The 24,744-nt window shown below is 36.7% G+C and overlaps 2 protein-coding genes across 6 annotated transcripts in view; one reads left to right on the top strand and one right to left on the bottom strand.

Annotated features, from left to right (window-relative positions):
* The window catches only part of UCHL3 (ubiquitin C-terminal hydrolase L3), a 53,604-nt gene that overhangs the window by 7,261 nt on the left and 21,599 nt on the right, over window positions 1–24,744 (top strand). The window contains exons 1-7 of one of the 5 annotated variants that reach the window (XM_042978431.1): window positions 3,683–3,713; window positions 3,831–3,842; window positions 7,204–7,229; window positions 11,111–11,239; window positions 15,555–15,711; window positions 16,109–16,194; window positions 18,021–18,068. In XM_042978431.1, the coding sequence (XP_042834365.1) occupies window positions 11,165–11,239; window positions 15,555–15,711; window positions 16,109–16,194; window positions 18,021–18,068 (366 nt within the window). In that variant the 5' untranslated portion in view covers window positions 3,683–3,713; window positions 3,831–3,842; window positions 7,204–7,229; window positions 11,111–11,164. Of the gene's footprint in view, window positions 1–3,618; window positions 3,714–3,830; window positions 3,843–7,203; window positions 7,230–8,698; window positions 8,722–10,160; window positions 10,267–11,110; window positions 11,240–15,554; window positions 15,712–16,108; window positions 16,195–18,020; window positions 18,069–24,744 lie in introns of those variants that run through there. The other 4 variants (XM_007075105.2, XM_042978450.1, XM_042978441.1 and 1 more) reach the window with 4 other exon arrangements.
* LOC102965448 (potassium/sodium hyperpolarization-activated cyclic nucleotide-gated channel 4-like) overlaps window positions 21,680–24,744 on the bottom strand; it is a 45,435-nt gene continuing 42,370 nt past the window's right edge. The window contains exon 7 of the mRNA XM_042998531.1: window positions 21,680–21,718. The gene's annotated coding sequence lies outside the window, so the exon portion shown is untranslated. The remainder of the gene's footprint in view (window positions 21,719–24,744) is intronic.

A 24,744-nucleotide genomic window follows, 5' to 3' on the forward strand; every position in this document is an offset into this window, starting at 1 on the left:
TGGAGGTAAAACTACACATCTTTATTTGGCTATTAGAATTTGAGCAAGTGTATCAATTACCTATATTCCTTTTAATTTGATTATTTAAAGTTTTGGCAGGTATAGTAATTAGTTGCTGCTAATTAGTTTGTTCTTACAAACTACCCCTTCCCCAACACACACAAATTCCCAATGTCCTACTACAAGCAAATATTTATTTAGCTTACATTTCTCAAGGGTTAGCACTGGGTTGGCCAGTCTAGGCTGGGCTCAGCTGAGGTGGTTCCGCTGTGCTCCAAGTGTCTTTTGCTGTGTTTCTGGGACCAGCAGGCTAGCCCAAGCACATTCTTCTCAAGGCAGTGGCAGAAATGCAAGACAACACACAGAAATACAAGCTCATTAAGGCCTAGACTTGGAACAGGCACGCTATTATTTCTGCCCTACTTTATTGACTAAAACAAGTTACATGGCTGAACTAGGTGTCAAGGAGTGGAGAAATAACACACCTGATTTTCATTATTTGTGGTAGTTATGGTCTGTAAAGTCACCATGAATACTGCTTTAGTAAATACAGAACCACTGCTCCCAGGGGAAATATCGGTTCCTGTGAGCCTCTGATAACATTTGCATCAACAGATCGATACATAACGTTGTTTTATGTGTTTCTTTTTAAAGACACCTCACCTGATATACATTGTTGAATCATTAACATCAAACTCCTGGCCGACAGCACCATAACTCATGCCTGAAGGAACAAATCTAACACATGTATTTTTGGTATAAGGCACATCACAGCCCTCTTGTGTTTGGGAACATCAGACAGAATGTCTGCACAATGCTTGGGGCCGTATATACACTGAAATCATCAATAAAAAGTGCAAAAATGCAAAAAAAAAATATATGGCACTAAATAGACTGCAAAAAGGACACTTGTTTCTAGGATGAGACCTGAAACAAGAAGGCAGAATATTGCCTGTTCACTCGCAGCTGGGAACTCAAGTTTTTTGCCACTACACATGTCTGCAAATAACTGTGGGAGTATTAATTTGGGGGACACAAATAATGTTAGCAGGTAGGCAGATTCAAAGTGCAGAATCCATGAATAATGGGGATCAACGCTACTTTGTCCTTTAGTGGAAAAATTTTTAAGGAGGTAGATGAAGGGAGAGTTAAAAAAAAAATAGGGCCTATAATGCCTAATCTTGAGATCCATCTCAGATGTATTGAATCAAATCTGCATTTCAGACCCCCAGATGTTTTTGTATGCACATTCAAGTCTGAAAAGTACTTCCCTTTAATATGATGATAGGTACATTCATGCCAGAGAGTGGAAGTTAAACCCTACAAAAATTAGGGCTCTAGTGCAGAATTGTTATGAGTCTAAAAGTTTGGGGCATACAGGGACAACCTTTTTAAGGTGAAGAGTAACTTACTTCATCTTGCAACTCCTATAATGGAAAAGAGGCAGAGTAATTGGGCCTCTTTGGCTTTTCGAGAGCAGCATATGTGACCCTGGAAATTACAGCTATAACACATTTATTGGGTAACATGGACGGCTGACGGTTTGAGGGGGTCCCTGAGCAAGACAGTGCTCTGCAGCAAGTCCGTGCGGAAAGGCCAGCTGCCTTGCTGTTTGGCCCTATGTCTCAGCAGATCCAGGGGTACTAGAGATGTCCATGGTGAGTGAGTAAGGGTGTATGTGGAGTCTTAGGTAACCCTAACAGGAGAATCACAGGGAAGAACCTCAGGGCTCTGGAGCAAGGCCATTCACTAACAGCAGGCCATATGAAAAGCAGCCCTGGCATGCCACTGAAAGCCTGGCCATAAAACTCAAGTATGATGCAACTATAGCTGCTTATCATGAGCTGGACATTTCAGACTTACCAACTCACTCTAGGGGGGTTTAACAGCAATCTGTCAGATGGATAAGGAGAAAGAGGAATCAAAGTTTTGGAAATTCCTTGGAGGTCAAACATCGGTGGCCAGAATATGAGTGGGAAAGTTGGAAGTTCTTTGAGAAAGGCAAACTCAGCGCAATAAAATTATTCCTTTTTTTTTTCACTCGTAAAAGCTCCTCTCCTTGAATGCCTTCTATTGGGAGCAGAGTGGTAAATGCACTCTACCCCAAGTCAGATCTCTGGAGTTATCATTGACAATTTAGGCTCACCAAAAGGATATCCTATTAAAATGGTTTCTATTTAATTTGTGCTTCCTTCTCCGTCTCCGTGGTTTATTGCCTTAATTCTCTCATCATTTCACCCTTGCAAATATCCTACATTATTGACAAATTAAGTTTCTGCATATCTGATGATTCTCTTCATTCCTCAAGTATTTGTCGAGCATCTATTATGTATCAGGCACTGGGGTAGGCTTTGGGGAAACAGTGTGAAGAATTTAAAAAGACACTCTTGCAAGCCTCATGGAATTTACAGGCTGGTGGAAGAGAGATATGAAAATCCTGCTTAAAAGCCTTCAGTGTTTCCCTGCTGTTTACAGAGTGAAGCCCAGATGTCTTGATGGGACTGTCCCTCCTTACCCCTCCAGCATCACCTCCAACCAAAGCCCTTCAATCTTGCAGGCTCTGCAGCCACAGTGCACACTTCACTTCTTCTGAGCATAATCAGATATGCAGAAACTTAATTTGTCAATAATGTAGGAAATTGCAAGAGTGAAATGAGAGAATTAAGGCAATAACCATGGAGATGGAGAACGAGGCGCAGATTAAACAGAAACCGTTTTAAGAGGGTATCCCTTTGGTGAGCCGAAATTGTCAATGATAACTCCAGAGATTTGACCTGGGGTAGAGTGCATATTACATTTCAAGGGCCCTCTCCAGCTTTACACCTTTTGCAGGGAACCTCTGGACACACCTCCCCTCTTTAGCTGCACGTCTCTTCAGTTCTACATCTCATGCTACCACTATCATATATGTATCACATTTCGTTGCCATTTTTCATTCTTCTGCCCACCTCTTCTACTCTACGGTGAGTGCAGTGTCTGATTCATAATAGGTGCTTGACATTTTTTTCATAAATAACTAAATGGGTATATAGAGAGCAACGCCCCTCCCCCCTCCCCCCGACTCTCTCTCTCTCTCTCTCTCTCTCTCTCTCTCTCTCTCTCTCTCTCTCTCTCTCTGCAATAGCAGATAAGGCTAACATATCACCTCTGCACCGTGGCAAAGGAGCTTTCGGGACTTGACTCCTGGGCATTCACTGGCCTTCAGGCCTCCTGATGCATGGCAATCCCGTTGTTCGCTCTTAGAATAGGACTCAGTGGCGCGCCCCCTAGCGCCTCCAGATGAAGCTGCAGGAACGGGAGGGCGCCCGCGAGCATGAGGTCCCAGGCCCGCGCAAGGCGCAGGCGTAGCACGCGAGCGCTAGGCTCGGATGGGAACAGTCCAAGTGAGAGGGGAGCTAGCTGTGGATTCAGATTCTTTTTCCTTTTTCAGTACGGAGGTGGCTTTCTTCTCTTCTCCGATTGTATCTTAATTTAAAATGTAAGACTTGAGTGTGGCTCTGCAGGGAACGAGAAAAGCCCTAGAGTGTTTTGTCAAGCTGTTTTTCGTTTTTCAGCACCCCTCCCTGGGGGGGGGTGGAGGAGGGTTGGACGGTCCCAGGTCAGAGCGCGCGGGGGCGGAAGCGGCGGCGGCTGCTGCTGTCAGAGCTGGAGAGGGGCCGGGCGGAGCGGCCATGGAGGGTCAGCGTTGGCTGCCGCTGGAGGCCAATCCCGAGGTGTGCGCTGCTTGCATCTCGGCTTGAGGCCGCGGGCATGGGCGGAGGGAAGCGGGATGCCGCGGCTAGTCCAGAGCAGTTTGTTTCTATAAATTGTGTTCTCTGTTCCGTTTTCAGGTCACCAACCAGGTGAGTGAGGTGTCTGTCGCTGGGGACCCCGGAGCCCTCCCTGCCTGCTTGCACCTCTGATCTTCCTAGGAATCTGGAATTAGATTCAGTGAGGGCCCCTCTTGCTCTGCTTCATACGGGTGTGCCCCCTTTACAGCCGTATCCCTACCACCTAATTCCTGGAGATGCTCCCGGCTGTTTCAGCCCGTCCTCTGGGGCCATTCCCCTGTCATCCTGGGGTCTGGGTCTGAGGCTTGTGGCACATTGACCCTGTATTCCTATTTCTCTTCCCTCTTCGTTTTGCCTCCTGCTAGTGCCAATTCCATAATTTCCCAACTCCTGTACCTTCTGGGTGACTAATTTGTCTACACTACCTGACTCCAAGCTTTGAAAACTCGCCCACCCAGTCCTTGTAATTTCATCCACCGCCTGCACTATGAAATCATCTTCCAATCATCTTCTCTTGCTCCATCAAGTCACTTCTCTTCCCCGCCACGCCCCCTTTCTCTTCCAGTCCCTTAAAACTGGAATTTAGTTGTTTCTATACCATAGAAAGCTCAGTATAATAGTTCCCACGCCATTCTTGGCCCACCTACAAACACTTAAAGTTCGTCTGGCTATTGAAGGTTCAAGTTTGGGGTGGGAAACGAGAACATCTCCCAGCCACTCCATTAAAAGTTATTGTGCTACCAGGTATAAACTTTTGATTTGCTCAGGTGTATTTTATCTTAACCTGTTTTAAATTCTCATCAGCTCATTTACTTTTTATGGCCCTTTTAGCTTGTCATCTGATGTACGTTCCCGGCCCCCCCCCCCCCCCCCATAATTTTCCTTTTCATCATCAAGGAATAATGATTCATCACATACTTGATTTTTGGTTTTCAAAGCTTGTAGAAAAATTCCTTATATACGGAAAGTAGATAGAAGCCCTTTATCTTAATGTTGACAGTAAATCTTTCATCTTATGCAGTTTATTTTATGTTTTTGAAATGACTCTGGAACTCTTGTCTCTTTAGTAATCCTGAGATGTACAAAACTTAAAACCCTGCATATATCTTTTATATTGTGCTTTAGATGGCATTCTCTATATGTATGTTAATTTTCTTTTGTTTCCCCCTTTTGAAATTTGCTGTTCATTTTTTCCTTAAAATAGTTTCACCCCTTTGTAAAGAGAGAAAAATCTTTAGGCTGAAGAAATCATTTGCACCTTCTGATTTAGTCCATAGGGGAGACCTAATCCAAAGCTATTTTTATACCTTTGTGAAAAATCAATTTACCATGTATCTGAACTTTGTTCTTTTCCATTGATCTTTGTGTCTGTTCTTTTCCCGATACCACATTGTTTTGATTATTGTAGTTTTGTAGTAAATCTTGAAATCAAATAGTATGAATCCTCCCACTTTGTTTATTTTTGAAATTGTTTTAGTTACTTTGCCTTCCCATATAAATTTTAGAATCGACTTGTCAAGTTGTATAAAAAAATCATGGTTTTGATGGTAAATGTGTCTAAATATATAGATTTAGTTTGGGGAAAATTAACATCTTAACAATGTTGAGTCTTGTATTCCATTAAGATAGTATATCTCATCATTTGCTTAGGTCTTTGATTTCACTCAACAGTGTTTTGTAGTTTCACCGTATAGGTCTTGCATGTATTTTGTTAGATTTATACCTAAATATTTGTTACTATTGTAAATGACACTGTTTTAAAGTTACAATTTCTAATGTCCATTGCTATGTGTAGAAATATAGTTGATTTTTATATGATGGCTTGTATCCTACTACCCTGCCAAATGCGCTTATTCTGGTGGCTTTTTTGTCGATGTTTTGGGATTTTTCTATATAGACAATCATATTCTGTGTGAATAGACTGTTTTTACTTCTTCCTTTTCAATCTGTGTGCTTTTTATTTCTTTTTCTTTTTGCATTTGTTGGGACCTTTAATACAAAGTTTTCTGCCTTCGGTGGAAAACATTTGATCTTTCATCATTAAATATGTTAATTGTAGGGCTTCGGTAAATGCTTTTTGTCAGATAAAGAAGTTTCTTTCTTTTCCTAGTTTACTGAGAGTTTTTATCATGAATCCATGTTTAATTTTCTTAAATGGCTTTTCTGCATCCCTTGAGATACTCTTTTAAGAAATAATACCAATTGTATATAAACATAGAAGAGGAGGGACACTTACCAATTCATTTTATGGCCAGCATTACCAGACAAGCCATAATAAGAGTAACTGCAGACCAGTATCCTTCATGGGATCTAAAAAGCTTTAGCAAAATATTAGCAAATTGAGTGTAGCAATGGATAAAAAGAATACTATTTCATGACTAAGAGCAGTTTATCCAGGGATCGCACAGCTGGGTTCACCATTCAAAAGTCAATCAATGTAATTAGCCATATCAAGAGACAAAACTATTTTTGGTGATATTATTTGTTAATAAGATATAAATTTATTTAACTGGAAACTTACATATTGTGATCCAGCTGCCAATGGACCTTGTTCCTAGGTAATCTTAACTATAAAACACATTCACTTTAAAGAGACACAAACAAACACACATGCACATTTACTTATTCACATAGATTAAATGATATTTGCGGAGCACCTTTTCTAATGCTAGGTATCTGAGAAGGAGCTGGTTATTCTTTGGTGATTAAAATATTCATGGTTTTCTGCTTTTCAGTGGGAAGACAGACAATAAACAAGTAAGCAAACAATTAGCAATTGTTTTAAGTGCAATGAAAAAATTAATAGGGCACTGTGATCAAAACCATCAGGAGAAACATAATAGGTTAGTTGGTGACAGGAGGCCAGTCTGAGGTGACATAAACAGGGAAAAAGATGTTATTTAGTGTATGATTTGACACTATTTCTGGCCTGTTTTGGCAGGGTTCAGTTTGTTTTAAATTTATTAAAGAAGTAATGTGATTTTAGGGCAGAATGAGCAAATATTTTAGAAGTGATTGGTTTTAACCAAAGTTTTTGTGGTTGGTTTTAATTCTTTATATGTTAGTGACAAAATTGAGACTAGAAAATGAACAGAAATTTGATAACTGACTTAGAATTTGGAGAATAAATTAAGCCACAGATAAACCCGAACAATATCCATCCCCACACTCTCTATTTCTTCAACTTAATGGAATCTTAGGTATTTTACTTGGTACAATTTGGTAGTTGCATACGTTATTATACTCTTAGTTTTATGTTCTAATGATGCCTAGTTTGTAGGAAAATGATTGACATATTTATTATATAGAGATCATTATTAACTGTTAGACATTAACTAGTAACCATGTGTCTCAGTAGATGTGGTAAGCAGTGATTTTTCTTGTTGATTAATGTGCTGTCAATCCATTCTAAGGATATTTTGTCATGTTACAGGTAGGACTTACCCGGAATAAAATCAGGTGATAAAAAAAAATTATTCTCATTTAACTTCTAGTTACTCTCTACTTCTTCTAGCAATTACTGCTTATATATATTTATTAGTAGTAATATCAAGTACTAAATAAGCATAATTTCTGTTACAATCTAAATCATTAACAAATGAGTAATAAGGTGGAGTCTGTCACTGCCCTGAGCATGCCATTAAAGACCAGAAAAAGTGGCTTAAAACAAATTTGAAAGGAAAGTGAATGTTATTTTTCTGTTTTCTTAAATTTACAAAATCAGAGTTTTTGTTATTTGACTGTCATCTAAAAAAGGAGGAAGAATTCATTATAAGTTAGGGGCAGAGGGTAACAGTTTTTCAGGTAGAGAAGTCTAGTTTGTGTGCAAAGACCTGGAGGGAAGAGGTGGTTATAGACTCTTTGTTCATTGTGGCTAAAGTTAGAGAACACCGTATAAAAGAAGATACTTCAGTGAAAGAAAAGTAAATAGGGATGAGAGCAGCCTGGAGCTTTGCGCGTGGGTTCTGGCCATGTGAATTTGAACAATGCTGTAATCTCCCAGACTCCGTTTTCTCATTGGTAAAAGGATCTAATAAAAGCTACCTTGCTCCTTGCAGTAAAGGTGAAGTATATTAAAGCTTCTAGCATGCTTTCTGATACATGATACTTTTTAAAAATATTTACAAATAATTTTAAATGGTGTTTATTTGGTGGAAAAATTTATCATTGGACCACAGAATTAAAAAAAAAAAAGTTGCCTCATATTTTAAGGGCACATATCCTAAATTACTCATTTTTCTTGATTGGCCAAAATTACAGTGGCATTGTGAAAATTTAGTGGGCTAATCGGTCAGAATTTTGTTATTACCCAATGTTTAGAAAGGCCAGATTGGTATTAGGTTGTAAGTCCTTTTATCCCGCTTGATGCAAACTGCATGCTTCTATTGTGTAGAGATGGCTTTGGAAATGCATATACAGAATACTCTGTGGGTAGTCTGGAGAAATTTTTTTGGAATAGTTTTAAGGTCATTACTTTGAGTTTTTCTCCCAGTTTTGTAAATTTAACTAAAACATGTGTATCAGTTCTATAGATTTTTATAACTTACAAACTACATATAACTATTATAAAAATAACACATTTTTTAAAACTGGAAAATAAGAAGTTGAGTTCACATCACCCAAGCTAACTGCAGTCAATATTTTTATGTATGTATGTATGTATGTATGTATGTATTTTTAAGCAGTCAATATTTTAGAGAATTTCCTTCCAATCATTCTCTATTTACATAGGATAATTTTAAACACAGATGCGTTTGTTTAATTATCAAAGTAGGACAGCTTCATGATTAAAAAAAAAAAAGAGAGAGAAGTAAAAGTTGAAGACCTTCTTCCCCACCCTTTCTCCACTTCCCAGAGGTAGTTACTATTAATAGCTGCTTTTGTTTTTTCATTCATAGATGACTTCCTGTGTGAATCTTACAGCAATCCGGAATCAGAGGATGCAACAAATGTACTTGATAGATATTGATTGGCCTTTTTATGTCAATCTCTTTGAGATTAGCAGTATGAGTAAAAATTTAAGTGTGATTCCAGTTAAAATGTAGCCATTTTTATGTTAATGTAGTCATTCATTCCTCAGTTACTAATCATTCTTTCTATAGTGGCTGCCTTGGATCTTAGTATTTTTCATCCTTAATAGCTTTGGCTGACCTGGAGTAAGACTGTCCCTAAAATGTTTCACTGTTACTTCCAGTTTGCAGCATAGATGTGTTTCTCTGTTACGTGTACCATGCTGTTTTATAATTTTATGACAGTATGACTTTTTGGGGTGTATAAAATTAACAAATTTAAATCCTCTTATCAGGATTTATGATTCTTTTCCCTTTAGAGCTTTCAATCCTAGGCAGATAGTATTCTCCTATCCAAGTTCTAACCAGGCTCAACCCTCCCTAGCTTCCAAGCTCAGAGGAGACCAGGGCACCTTCAGGGTGGTATGGCTATAGACTGGGCAGGCAGTGTTCTGTGTTGATTAAATGAATGCCTGGTTTTCGATTAGAAGCCAAATATATCTTTCCTCCTTATTTAACATGACACAAATACAAATGAACATATTTTAAATTTTTAAAAAAATATTTATTTACATTTTGAGAGAGAGAGAGGGGGACAGAGAATCCGAAGCCTGCTCGAGCTGACAGCAGCGAGCCTGTTGCGGGGCTCGAACTCATGAACCATGAGATCATGACCTGAGCAGAAGTTGGACACTCAACCGACTGAGCCACCAAATGAATATGTTTTAAATATTCATGATAAATATAGCTTAATGGACATCCATAGACATACAGATGGCAAGATTATCTGTTAAAATAGGGATGTGATCTTCAGTTCAACAAATAAAACTTGAGTGTCTTTGGGTTAGCCAGGTACAGTGCTAGACGATGGGATTAAAAAGATGATAAAGACACAGTTCCTTCCCTTGACTTGTGGGTCAGTTTTAATTCTTTCTGGTTTCTAGATCAAATTGAATATAGAGAAGGGCATAGACTAAGGATTTTGGAGAAAGTGGAGAACAGAGAGGGAAGTAGTTTGGAGTACTTGAGTGAACTTTATTAAAAGTGTAGAATCAGATGAAGAATAGGTATGCTATAGAAGAGTCCATTGATTTCTGTGGCCTCAGACTTTGGAAAGCATGTGACTTAAAGAAACTCATAGGTGTTGAGTACATTCTACCAAGAGTCTTTTAATTCAATATATTTCTTACTAAACCTATCTAGGACCTTATTTTTGACCAACCATATTATCGTTAGAGTTTCTTTGCCAGGCCGAGAAGCAGAGAGATGGAAAGTAGCCCTTTAACTGGGAAAGTCTTTTCTTACAGAACCTGACTATGTGAGATTAATGGCACTGTTCATGTGACATAACATGCTTTCTGTTTGTTTTATAAGATCTCAATTGATGGTCCAAGTACATGTGATCATTCTTCAAGGAGAAATACTCAAGGCACCTTAGTTTCAAACTTCAGATAGTGTTAGACTGGTAGATAACTTATATTCTTGAGGTAAGGAATAATGATGCATTTTTAATACATTTTTTTTCCTCTCCTCCTTTTTTTCCCCTCTCACCTAAAACTTATTTTGTGGTGGTGTACTTTTGTAAATCATCAGCTTCATCCAACACAAACATGTATTAAGACTTTATTGGGAAATTGACATTATTCACATTACTTTTTTTTACCTCTGCAGTAGATTAGGGTCTGACGTTTTATTTTCCTGTGAAATCTTAAGAGTTTAAAAAAATACTAATCTTCAGTTATACACGTTTTACCAGGTATAAGAGACAGTGAAGTCGAGTGGGTTTCATTGTGTACTAGAGGTCAGGAAGCCAGTTTACTTCTAGCATTTTCTGGCATTCATATAATCACTTGGACTCTTTTGGCTTTATGTACTTTTTGCTCATTGATGTAATTTGTGGTATCTGTCTATCTTTAAACCTCAGGCATCATTTTTGGTAAGTAGGATAAACTGTGTTGATCATCTGATATAATTGTTTATTTGAGAGAACTTAAAATACGTCTTCTTAAAAGTCATTGTAGTGAAAATGAGTTTAACATATCAACCAAGCTAAGCTGTATGTGTTTGGTGAAGTCCTGGCTTATTATGTTCAATCCCAAAGTAATGGATTTTGAAAAAAAGGGATTTTGCTTAATATAAACTTTTAATGTTTGTTAATTAATATAAATAAATTGCTATCTCTTCTCACCCTATTCGTGGAAAACCTTTACTTTTCTTGCTGAACATTAGTAATAAGTATACCTTGCATTCACTTTATATATTAAATGTGCAGTAATACATGTTATTTCCCTGTTAATGTTGCAATGTTTGTTTGTTTTCAACTTTTACCAGTTTCTCAAACAATTAGGTCTACATCCTAACTGGCAGTTTGTTGATGTATATGGAATGGATCCTGAACTTCTTAGCATGGTACCAAGACCAGTGTGTGCAGTGTTACTTCTCTTCCCTATTACAGAAAAGGTACTTGTTAACTGAGATGAAGTCTCTGGTAAATGTAATGTTCTCTTTCAATGTTGAGTTAAAAACATGGTCTGCTTTAAGAATAAATGACTCCCTTCTTGCATAAAATGAGGAAATCTAGGGGCCCCTGGGTGGCTCAGTCGGTTGAGCGTCCAACTTTGGCTCAGGTCATGATCTCATGGTTTGTGAGTTCAGGCCCCGCATCAGGCTGTGTGCTAACAGCTCGGAGCCTGGAGCCTGCTTTGGATTCTGTGTCTCCATCTCTCTCCCCCTTCCCTGCTTGGTCTCTGTCTCTCTCTCTCAAAAGTAGATAAACATTTTTACAATTTTTAAAAAATATGAGGAAATCTAAAAGACATCTTAGGGGCACCTGGGTGGCTCAGTCGGTTGACTGTCCAGCTCTTGGTTTCAGCTCAGGTCATGATCCCAGGGTCCTTGGATCAAGCCCTACATTGGGCTGAGTATGGAGCCTGCTTGGGATTCTCTCCCTCTCTCCCTCTCTCTCTCCCCCTCTCTCTCCCCCTCTCTCCCTCTCTCTCCCTCTCTCCCTCTCTCCCTCTCTCCCTCTCTTCCTCTCTCCCTCTCTCCCTCTCTCCCTCTCCCTCTCCCTCTCCCCCTCTCTCCCTCTCCCTCTCTCCCTCTCTCCCTCTCTCCCTCTCTCCCTCTCCCCCTCTCCCTCTCCCTCTTTCCCCCACTCACATGCTCTCTCTCTCTAAAATTAAAAACATAAAGGACATCTTAGAAACTTAGTTTTATTAAAGAGCTGATATTTAGATTTTGATTTATAAATTCACAATAAAGCCCTGAATTAGACTTTTAAACTTGGGTAGTTTTCTTCTTTTATAAAATATGATTAGTTTGCCTCAGCATGTTTCGATATCACACTTAGTCACATTTTGATGTATATACTTTAGAAATGTTAAGTACTAGAATAATCTTAAATCTGTCTTAGAGAAGGTACAAATAAATAATATTCACATTTTAAGTATATGTGTAATTGTTTCCAATCCATAATTAAAAACAAGTCTTTAAGGAGGAAGGTATAATTAATGATAGGGGTTACATTATTTTCAGAATAAACTTGATATGTGTGGAAATCATTAAGTTTAAACACAGCTTAATTGGCAGGTTTAGGATGTGTTGGGGATTATAATTATCTATTTTTAGAGTTTGATATTTAATTTCAAATCTCCATATTTCAGCCTTTTCTTAGAATGTCATATAGATATATGCATTTTGAAACCAACATTTTTAAGTTCATTGTGAAACAGCTTTTGAGACTATATCCTTCTGATTTCTATTTTTAAACTTAACAATAGGATGAACTTAGTAGCTGTGAAAGATGAAGAAGTGAATGTTTGGGAAGATGTGGGAGAAGTGTTGGTGACTTTGTCATATACATGCTCAGGCCATGGTATTTTTCAGGAATAAATGGAGCCAAGTCTCACAGAAATTAAGAATTAGGCTTTGTTCAGTCCTAGAAATTTCTGGGTAATTTTCTTTATGCCATAACTAAGTAGCCTCAGTTTAATATAAATAAAAAATACTGAAATAGTTCTCTTTTCTAGTTAAAGTTCTACCAAACAAATTATTTAATTGAAGAAGGGGTATTTCTTGGGGCACCTGGGCGGCTCAGTCCGTTAAGCGTCTGACTCTTGATTTTGGCTTATGTCATGATCTCATGGTTTCCTGAGTTCAAGCCCCATGCCACGTCAGGCTCTGCGTTGGTGGTACGGAGCCTGCTTGGGATTCTCTGTCTTCCTTTCTCTATCCCTCCCCCTCTTGCACTATCTCTGTCTCTGTCAAATAAATAAAATTTAAAAAATTTTAAAAAAGAAGGGATATTTCTTCATATTTGCTGTTTGTAATATAGAATTCAAAGTTATTAATTTCTTAGTGATTATCCATTATTAGACCAAACTACTTTTAATGGTGAGGTTGTAATTATTCTGACATTTGAGGAGGGGTTAGGACACTTAAGTTTACTCTCTTAGTCCAATGTTATTCTCTTTTTTTTTTTTTTTTTTTATTACTAAAGTAAGCCAATAGCTATCCCAGGACCCCAACTGTAAAGAATAATGAAAAGAAAAGAAAAGGAAAAAAAAAAGCTAAAAGCTTAGGCTTTCTTAGTTGGTGTTATACAAATGTGAGTTTATGGTCCAAGTTGGAAATTTCCCAAAACATTGAGATGTATGACCTACCTTTTTTTTTTTTTTTTCCTTATTAAAGAATAAATTGGATTTGGTCTCCTTCATGTAGTGGGTCATCAGTTTTTAAAAAAGCATGTTGTCCTTGTCAGTAGGACTCTTCATTTAGTGGATAACCCGTACTGAAAAGGTCATTGGACCCATTGTTAGAAAAAAACCACAATTCTAAAATATTAAAGCGAAGAATATAATGGCATCTGCCATGTTTGGTTGTTTCTTACAATTTGGCATATTTCCATTTCAGTTCATAAGGGACATATTAAAGTCACTCAAAGGGTATCTAGTGGATGTTTTAGGAGATACAAAGTGTTTCAGTCTTCTGTGTTCTGATATAGAAAGTGATTATGTAATTGCACATGGCTAAAGCATACTAATACCAAAAGAACTGTCATGGATACTTCGTTACTCTATTTAAAGAAAGTCAGTTATGGTGATTTAAATGTGTGCTTCATTGTAGTGTTTACTCACCAATGAATTGCAAGGGAAGAAGCTATAAATTTCTCTCTGATATTTTTGTCTCTTGACCCTGTGTTTTCACTTTAGTCTGCTGTTAATAACTTTTTCTCCTATGCTTGCTCTGTGTCATTTTAGGATTTTTCTTCTTAAATGTTAAATCTTGAGAAGTTGCCAAATCTCATTTTGCTTTGTCAGCAAAGAACACTGATATTAAACAACGGTAAACTAAGCTGTAGGACCATATAAACATTTCAGCATAAGCTTACTATATTGAATCTTTTACAGTTTTTATCAGTTAAAGTCATATGAATGAATTAATGATTCAGAATTTATTCTGAAAATGTAAATTAAAATTTTGATTTTGAAGCAAATTCATAAAAATTATTATTTTTATTAATGTTTATTATTTTTTTTTTGAGAGAGAGAGAGAGAGAGAGAGAGAGAGACAGAGCACAAGTGGGAGAGGGGCAGAGAGAGAGGGAGACACAGAATCCGAAGCAGGCTCCAGGCTCGGAGCTGTCAGCACAGAGCCCGACACGGGGCTCAAACTCACGAGTCATGAGATCACGACCTGAGCTGAAGTCAGATGCTTAATTGGCTGAGCCACTCAAGTGCCCCCATAAAAATGATTTTTTAAGGCATATATACATTTGTTGTTAGAGGCAGTTTCTGAATTATGGGTTTACTGTAGACATCATTTGTTTCCTTAATTGCAAGGATCAGCCATCTTTTTCTGTGGAGGGCCAGATAATGAAGATTTTCAACTTTGCAGGCCTACAGAGTCTGTGGTAAAACTATTGTACTTTGCTTTTTAGTGTGAAAACAGCCATAGACAATACAAAAATAAAACTTTTCTTATGAGAACAGGCAGCGGGCCAGATTTGGCCACTAGGCTATAGTTTGCAGATTTCCTACTTTATTGGATTCTGAACGTTATAGAACAAAACAATAAAATCATCTTTCTACTCTCTCCCTCCTCCTTCTCGTCACTCGTTTTTTAACCTCTTTATTATTTTTTAACCTTTTTTTTACAGTTAGGAAAATGAGATACAGAGTCATTAAGTAACTTGTGAAATAATAATAATCACGCAGCAAGTAATAATGGAGCCAGGATGTGGGCTTAGGCAGTCAGGTGTAGAGCACACACTTCTGACATTTATTATTCCCATATTGTTTTTAAATCAGTTATTATAGATAATGGTGAACGTTTGTTATGAATACAATATGCTAAGAATTTGTTAGTACAGTATGATTTAACAATATAGAAATGTAAAGAAAAGAGTGTTTTATTCTAAAGATGAGGTAAAAGTCCTCCAGTAATCTATGGTCGCAGAGATAACCTGTTAAATTTTTGTATACTCTTCCAGATTTTTCAATGCATGCATAAAGTATATTTTTTAAAAACATAAATGAGAACCATGGTAATATATATTGACCTAGAACCACCCTATAATCATGGACAGATTTCTGAGTCAGAATATATAAATCTATTTTATTCTTTTTTAAGTGCTTTATAGGATTCCATTAAGATATGCCGTAGTATGTTAACCAAATGCCCATTAATGGGTATTTAGAAGTTTCCTGGTTTTGTGTTTGAGTACTTTTTAACGTATTGTTTTCATAAGTAGACTATTGACTTTTTTTTTTAATAGTATGAAGTATTCAGAACAGAGGAGGAGGAAAAAATAAAGTCTCAGGGACAAGATGTTACGTCATCAGTATATTTCATGAAGCAAACAATCAGCAATGCCTGCGGAACAATTGGACTCATCCATGCTATTGCCAACAATAAAGACAAGATGCACTTTGGTAAATAATTTTTTATTACTGCTTGTCCATCACCTCCCCCCAACCCCAGCCACCAGAAGTCATGAGTTGACTTATTGAGCAGTAGGTGGTGCTGTGGTTCTTTCTTTTAAAGTATCAAATAAAGCATTTTCCTTTCTGTTTCTTCTTTTTTTCCCCCTAGTGGGAATGTATATACTGTTAGAAGAAATATTAATCTTTCCCATTCTTTTATAATGTTGATAAAAAGAGGTTTCACAAACAACTTAGAGCCTATTATTTATCCCAGTATTCTTATATTCCCAACTTAGCAGTGAAAGGGTTTTTATCTAAAAAAAAAGAGCATGCTTCTAGTATTTTCATATATCAATGTCTTTGAGATAACAAACCTTCTCAATTTTATCTTCTTTAATATTCTCAGAATCTGGATCAACCTTGAAAAAATTCCTAGAGGAGTCTGTGTCAATGAGCCCTGAAGAACGAGCCAGATACCTAGAGAACTATGACGTCGGTACCTTCTTTCTGTCTCGATCTCATTTACGGGCAAAGTTTTGTGGGATTGTAGATACTTTTGGGATGTTTGTCTTGAAACGTTAGTTTTGAGCAATTATGGATTTTATTGTGTCCGTTAAAAAAGACCTTCTGTACTTCATGTAGCATTACCTGAAATATCCATAAATGTTGATGAATTGCCACTTCTTTTCTACATCTAGAGCTCAATGACAGAAAAAAAGTTGATTTACAAATTTTTTAAATATTTTATGATTGACTGTTCCTTACCACTCCCTCCCCATAGTAAATAGATGCCTGCCAATGCCCTGTGTGTGTTTCACTGGGAATTTGGAACAAGGCTTAAGACCAGTGGAAAAAACAAAGGCTTAAGGCTAGATGTCAGATCATATGTTAGCTATTCTATCAGCTTAGTAATGTTTTTGCCTGTGTGAAGACATAATCTACTTGTACCATTTCATAGAATTGTTTTAGAATGACATTTAAATCTTACTGGTTTTGGACTCTTATTTTTCTTTTGAAGGACTTTTTAACTTTAATTAACACTACTAGGTAGATGTTAAGTTCTTTGGAATTAGGAGGAGTATAATGTACAGATTATTTGGCTAGAAAAATGCCTTATACAGAGTTTGTGTCCAATAGATTCATTGATTTCATCATGTTTTACCATTCTTAACCTACTTTGACTATCTTAAATTGTTTTTTCTTTAAAAAACCTGCAGATCATAAAACATCTTTATTTTACACAAAAGTAAATTAAACAACATAAAAGTCACCAGTAATCCTACCAATAAGAAGTAGCCGCCATTATTAATATTTTTATAGGGAGTATATATGTATATACACAAGTTTTTAAAACAAAAAGTTGATCACACTGTAATATTGTTTTATAACTTGCTTTTTTCACTTAACTTATCACAAACGTATACCATACCAGTAAGTATATATTTGACATCATCATTTAATGGCTGCATAGCTTTCCATTGTACAGTATTTTATTTTACCAATAAATTATTGTTGGTAATTTAATACTTTTCCTCTTTATTCACTATTGAAAGAAATACTACAAGGTATATTATTGTAGCTAAATCTTTGAAAATGTCCTTAATTATATATACTTATGTACAGTTATATGTAAATACAGAAACTCCCAGAAGAGAAATTGCTGGATCAAACAATTTGCATGTTTTTAAGGCTTTGATACTTATTGCCAAATTGCCATTCATAAAGGTTGTACTTTTCACCCGAAAATGACTACTTTTGCCCATTTTCTTCATGTTTGCTAATAGTGGGTACTGTAAGGGCATTTTTTTTTTCTTAAGTTCAGAAAACTGAAATCTCTAGCTTCTGATAAATGCATGCTTTTTGCTCCACATTTTTAAACTGCTGACTGAAGCTGCATGATTAAGCATAACTACAGCCAGAGCCGCAGAGGAGCATGTAACCTGGAGAAACAGATGAGATCAGCTTTTTCAGTCTCTATCTGTGAGATGCTTACTTTATTCTAGTCCCAGTTGAATAAAGTGTTAAGTGTTAGTTCTAACAAATAATTTAAATGACTCCCACTTAACACCTGGAAATTACAAATAATCAAATATTCAGTTTCCTAAGTCTTCAGGGATTTGTGGGTTAGAAAGTACAGCAATTCATTTGGTTACTCAGAAATCATTCTTAAATATGTAATGCTAAACTGTTCCTAAACTTCTTCCGATTTGTTGTTTCTTAACAAAGCTTTAGATGTTAAAACTTAGCATTGTTGTTTTCTTTTAGAAAGTTGGACACGGTCATTTTTTTCCTGTTAATTCCTTGTGTTCTCATTACAGGCTATCCGAGTCACTCATGAGACCAGTGCCCATGAAGGTCAGACTGAGGTATTTCCCATTTTTCAAAACTTTCCTTGCCATGTGTAAGTCTAACCACAGTGTTCTCGTATGGCATGTAGTTTTAGAAAACCACTTGGACTTTTTTTTTTCCTTTGAAGGAATCTGCTTATGTAAAAGTCATCATGAAGTAGCACAAGAACATATATTGGTAAACTATTAGTAGGCACTTTGATATCAGCTGTCTCAGTCTGTCTAATCATTTAGACAGATTGCAGGTTGTGGGCTGTTTGCGTTCCCTATTAGAGTCCTCTGATTTGTGCAAGTGTTTCGAGAAAAATACCTGTGCTATAGTACGAGCAGATGAGCCTGTATGATTTTCAAGACTCTGTCATGCCCAACCTGTGGCAAAAAGCTGCGTCATTCTCTTTGCTCAGTAAATCTGTTCCAGGGCAATATGATGGTTTTTTACCATTTTCACTCGGGTAGCTAGTTCCTCACCTGGCTCACCTCTCCTCTCCTTCTCTTGCCTCTTTTTTTCTTTCTCTTGGTTGTCTTCATTCCCTCTTCCATTTCTTTTCCTTCCCTCTAAGCCTCGTGCTCCTACTCGTGGGAGGGGTGTCAAAAGGTGTTTCAGCAAGATGAATTAGAGTTCAATTGAAGTTGTTTGGTGAATTCATAGCACATCTGAGTGTTAACACCAGAGAATTATAGATTTTCTTTCTTATCCATCTGGGACTTGAAACCATAGTTTTTCGTATACACAGATCATATTACCTTTATGCATTAAGAGTACTTGAAAACACATTTGAAAAATACCTGATTTAAAAATATTGGTCTTAAATATTTGCACTATCTGCAAAAAAATTTAAGGAGAAAACAATTTGATACTATGGTATGACTGCAGTTTTTCATAGATTGAACTGGATAACTGAGTGTTTATAATAAAGCCATCTAAGAATTTGAACACTAATTCCCCCTATAATTATATCTTCTTGGTTGGTCTCAGGTTCTACTTTCAGAGGTGTGGACTATTGTTTTTTGACCAAGTTTGCACAAACACACACACACACACACACACACACACACACACACACACACTATCTCCAGGTGGCTATAACACCAGATTGTGGATTAATCAAACACTCCCTTTTTTTTATTGCTTTGTATGATCCTAAGCATGTTCTTAATCTTCACTCTGCTTTGCTTTTTTGTTTGTACATTTATATTGTTAGAATTAGCAATGACGATAATCAGCATGAGATTGTTATAAAATACGAAGATAGCTATTTGTAATGAAGCAAAATTAAATGTAATAAAGCAACATTAATACATGTTTACTTCAAAAATTTGTCTTTGCGTTACCTTATCTTGCCTTCTTTTTGGTGGCTTTATCCATATTATGGCTTCAGTAACTCCTTTTATTTTATTAAAAAAATTTTTTTAATGTTTATTTAGTTTTGAGAGAGAGAGAGAGAGAGAGAGAGCAAGCAGGAGAGGGACAGAGAGAGAGGGAGACACAGAATCTGAAGCAGGCTCCAGGCTCTGAGCTGTCAGCACAGAGCCTGAGATGGGGCTTGAACCCTCCTGAGCTGAAGTTGGAGGCTTAACCAACTGAGCCACCCAGGCGCCCCTTCAATAACTCTTTTTAGATGATGTTCACAGCTCTTTCCAGACCTGACTCCACTTTTTCTAATCTTGGATGTATTTTAGACGTCACCTGAATGACCCCCAGTATTTTGGAATACACTTGTCCTTGTTTGAGCTTATTATGTTGTATTTTAAACTTTTCTTTCCTTTATTTTTTTCTGTTTCTTGTAATAGTTTCATCATACGTTTTCCCCACTGTCACTAATTTAATAGAAATTTGTTTAACTTCTTCCTGGAAGATCAGCTTCTTATGTAGATTGTCAATCCTTAATCTTTATTCTAATACTCATTCATTTTTACACAGTTTTCCTGGATTACCTTTCCTGAAATGTAACTTGAATTATTTTGGGTACTCATATTTTTCTGAAGTGTTTTAGTGTATAGAAAACAGTGATTTTCAAGGCAAGGTAGAGGTAGAAGTTAGGATTTTCTGAATAGCTTTTTCTAAATTTACTTTCAGAAGAATTAATCCCTTTTGTTCATTTTGCATCTTTCATAGTTGAGAATCCTTGCTAGAGTGAGCCCTATTTTTTTGTGTATTATAGCCCTAAAGTGTATCAGGGTAAAAAAAAAAAAAAAAAAAAAGAAAGAAATGTGTTTGAGAACCATTTCCCAGGCATATACAATAAATTTCAGGCTCTTTAGCCTAGCTGTAGTCAAGCTTTTCCTAACTCTTGTCTTTCTAACTTTTCAACAGTGTTCTCTCGTTAAATATTTCTCTCTTGCTTTCCTTCACTTAACTGTTGCTAGGCTTTACCTCTTGCAGTTTACTTTTCTAAAATTATTCCTTCTGTTCATCTCTGCTCTTTCTACTTCTACCCATCCTTCAAGATCTGGCTTAAATACTACCTTCTGCATGAAGCAGTCCATTCCCTTTATGGACTCTTTATATGACTTCTATTATTTGCATTTAGCTGTTTTCATATTCTTTTTCATTTATTTAAGATGTATATATTTTCACCTTTTAACAGCTCTGAAATTAGGATGTATTTTTGCAGTTAATGTCGTAATTTACTCTTTAGTATCCCCTGATTAGTTGTGTATAAAGTGACATATCTTATAGCCACTGGTCCCTTAGCTTTGACGAAATGTGGTGTCATGTCCACCTTACTGTGGCTTAGACCTAGGATTGGTGTCTGATTCATTTGGACATGCTCCAAAATATCCAGCACTATTCCTTGCACATGAGCACAGTACATATTTATTATTTCACCAAAATTCCCTCACAACTATCCTTAGTGGTGTAAGAACTTAAAAAAAAAAAAAAAATGTTTTTTTCCATAGTCCCCTAGGTAAACAGGACATACCCATTACCCATTGTTCTTCAATACCGCACTATTAACATTTTGGGAAGGGTTCAGTTCTTTTGTTGTATGGGCTGTTTTGTGCATTCCAAGGTGGAATATATATACTATAGTCCAGGGGCACCTGGTTGGCTCAGTCGATTAAGTGTCCAAATCTTGATTTCAGCTCAGGTCGTGGTCTCACAGTCATAGGATTAAGCCCCACATCAGGCTCTGTGCTGAGCGTGGAGCCTGCTTGGAATTCTCTTTCCCCTCTCTCTGCCCTTCCTCAGTTCACGCTCTCTCTTTCTCTCTCAAAAAAAAATTACTATATTATACTCACTATTTTATTGACTCTCAGTCACTGAGAGAACAAAACTTAATAGCATATATTTTCAAATCCAGTATGAACCAGCTTAAAACTTTTGCACCAGGTACTGTTTTTGTGATCATCTTATTTCAGGTTCATCTACCATCTATGGGCTGAAGAGTCTTTGACATATTATTACCTCCATTGCTCTCTATATTCTAGCACACTGGTTTTTGTCAGTTCCTGGGAAACACCTAAGTCTTTCCAGTTTGTTTTTGTTTGCTTGGGCTGCCATAACAAAATATCACAGACTGGATGACTTAAAGAACAGAAATTCATTTTCTCACAGTTTGGAGGCTAGAAGTCAATATGGTACCATCAGGGTTGGTTTCTGGTGAGCCTCTCTTCCTGGCTTTTAGATGAATGCTTTCTCACTGTGTCCTCACATGGCCTTTTCTCTGTGTGCATGTGGAGAGAGGGAGAGAGAGAGAGAGAGAAAGATATATACATATATATATATATATATGTATATGCACATATATATATGTACATATATATATGCATATATATATGTACATATATATATATATATATATATATATATATATATACAGAGAGAGAGAGAGAGATCAATCGATCAATATCTTGTATCTCCTCTTCTTCTTCTAAAGACACCAGTCCTATCCAAGGTAGAGCATTACCATTATTAACCTTATTTACCTCCTTGAAGACCCTATCTCCAAATATAGTCACATTGGGGGTTAGGGCTTCAACATTAGAATTTGGGGGGAACACAGTTCAATGTATAACACTACCTGACTCAGTACTCTCCTGGAAATGCCCCTCCTGTTTGCATAGACCTCTCATCCATGGGGTCACTCCTTAAAAGTCATTTTTTCAGAGGTATTTCTTTTATCACTCTCATATACATCCACCTCTGAATTTTCTGTCACAAAATCCTGTTTATTTTCTTCCTGGCACTTTTAAATGATTTATAATAAGGTTTTTTGCTTGTTTGTTTCTTCTGTTTATTTATTAGACTGTAAGTGCCATGAGCTTTGTCCCATTCACCTTGAATCCCCAGGACAGTGCTTGGCATGTGTAGGAATTTATGAGAAATTACATATACAAAGGTAAGGAGCACAGGATGTAGGTTTGTATGCTGACTCCACTACTTAGCAGCTTAGGCAAGATACTTTCCTCAGTGTAAAATGGAGATAGCAGCATCTACCTTATGGGATTGTTGTGAAGATTGATGAGCTAATCATATAAAGTCCCTGGCATATAATGGACCTTCAATAAATTTTAGGTGGTAATTTTATTTTATAAGCATTCAGAAAAATGAATATGAATGGCAGAGGATGAGGCTATAAGAAGGTGAGGATGAGGCAGAGGAGGAAGTTAACAAGGCAAAGCCAGACAAGGAGGGGGCCTGGATTTTATAGGCAACAGGAAGCCACCAAGGATGGTGTGTTTAGTTTAGTTCATGGGTCATCTGTGTGGAAGTTGGATATGGAGCCTCACGCTATGGGGAGATAGCTGAAATCTTTTGTATTTGGATAGTAGTTAGAGCCTTGAGAATTCTATAGAGGGGGAGTGGTGGTGGGCCACAATAAATCCCTGGGGCATGTTGGTGTTTACAGAGTGGGTAGAGGGGGAAGAGAAGCCAGTAATAACAGTGTCTTAGCAATGGCAGTAGTCAGGGACATCTTTGTTACTCTGTCAGAACATGTCCATGGGAGTAGAGCAGCCCAGAGCCTTAGTGCATGCAGAGATTTATAGCCTGAATGAGAAATCAGTAAGTTGAGTCACCCAAATACAGTGGTATTTTCAGAAGACTGGCTTACTTAATAGGTTTCTGTAGACCAGGTGTCTGTTTACTCATGTGGTTTTCCCATCCCATCATCCCACCATGATCGTCAGGCAGCCTTTGGCTAATCCAGAAATTTGGACAGTAGCCCCACTTCACTTAAGTTTCATTAACCCAAACTGAAAATTATTGCTTTCGTTTTTCACTTAAGATAAAAGAACAATGGGATATGAGGAACTTAAATTGTGTGTTGTTAAAATTGTGAACAAGTGTCAGTGATACAGTCAGTAATGGAAGCAATCTGCCAAGTCCAAGGTGAAGAAGAGAAAAAAAAATCCAGAAAGGTATTTAATTTGCCTTTAAACTCTACTTTTACTTCATTGATGCTTACCTAAAAAGCAGTTTCTCCCAAAATACTTGAAAAATTTAAAAAAAAAAGCAATTGTAAAAGTTTGTCTTTTGTCCATAGTAGTCTAGGAGCTAGTCCAGATAGGAGTAGAGCTCTCCTGATGATTTATTGTTTATTTAACTTTTTACAAAATAATACATTTATCATACTTTTCAGAGCCTTCCATTCAAGTTTATCACAACCGTGAAAAGTAATAGAAATGGCACTACTGTTTTATTTATGGTTTTAAATAAATATGCCAAAGTGGAAAGTGCTTTTTGACTTACATATATTCACTTCCAATCTTTTTTAAAAAATTTATCTTTAAAATAGTTAAGATCAAAGAATTTTGTGGGAATCTTTTTCTTTACATTTTATCATGAGCATTTTCTTGTTTCATCAAGACCTCTTCATAAAAAATTCTATGTGGCTATCTACTATCATGTGAATGAACCATAATTTACTTTCCAGGTTTTTTTTTAACTTTTGATGTTTGTATTGTTTTCAGTTTTTCAAGTTAAAACGGTAACCTCACTGAATGTCTTTCTTTATCCAAGTACTTATTCTACGTTCTCTTTTTAAAGATAGTTTCCTATATGTAGAATTACTGAATCCAAGGGCTGAATATTTCTAAGTTTCTTATTATATAAAATAAAATTGTCTTTCTTTCATTTGATCAACTAAGTAACCTGTTTGAGTACCTGTAGTACCAGGCACTGGGCTAGGAGATGTACGTACAAAGGTGAATAATACGTAGTTTGTGTCTTTCAGGATCTCTTACTTCAGTGGAGATAATCTCAAAAGTAACCCTTACCAGTGGTGAATTCTGTTTTTAAATTTTACCATGTGTGATAGAGGGAATATGTTTGATTGCTAAAGATAGTTCAGAATTCTTTACTAAAAGTTTATAGAAGGAATTTAAATCATGAAATTGAATTATAATTTATTTATAATGAAATACGTAATAATGTGTTTTGCTTAGTGTTGTCCATTAAGTGGGAGTTTATTTGTTAGGTAAGCAGTAGATAAATTGTGATTTTAAGTATGTGTTCATATATGTATACACAGTCAAAGATAAAGTGTGTGTGTGTGTGTGTATGCATGCGTGTGTGCGTGTGCATGCATGTATGTGTATCTGGTTGGCTTGGCCCTATCAATGCAGACTGTCAATGGAGGAAAACAGTGTCAAGTCTCATTTTAATTCAGTGTATAAATATACTTTGCATGGCTTCATTTTGCTCTTCAATACAGTTTTGAGTGATTTTGATTATGTTAGAGTAAATTAA

This window comes from Panthera tigris, chromosome A1 (assembly GCF_018350195.1).
Source record: "Panthera tigris isolate Pti1 chromosome A1, P.tigris_Pti1_mat1.1, whole genome shotgun sequence".
Lineage (NCBI taxonomy): Eukaryota > Metazoa > Chordata > Mammalia > Carnivora > Felidae > Panthera > Panthera tigris.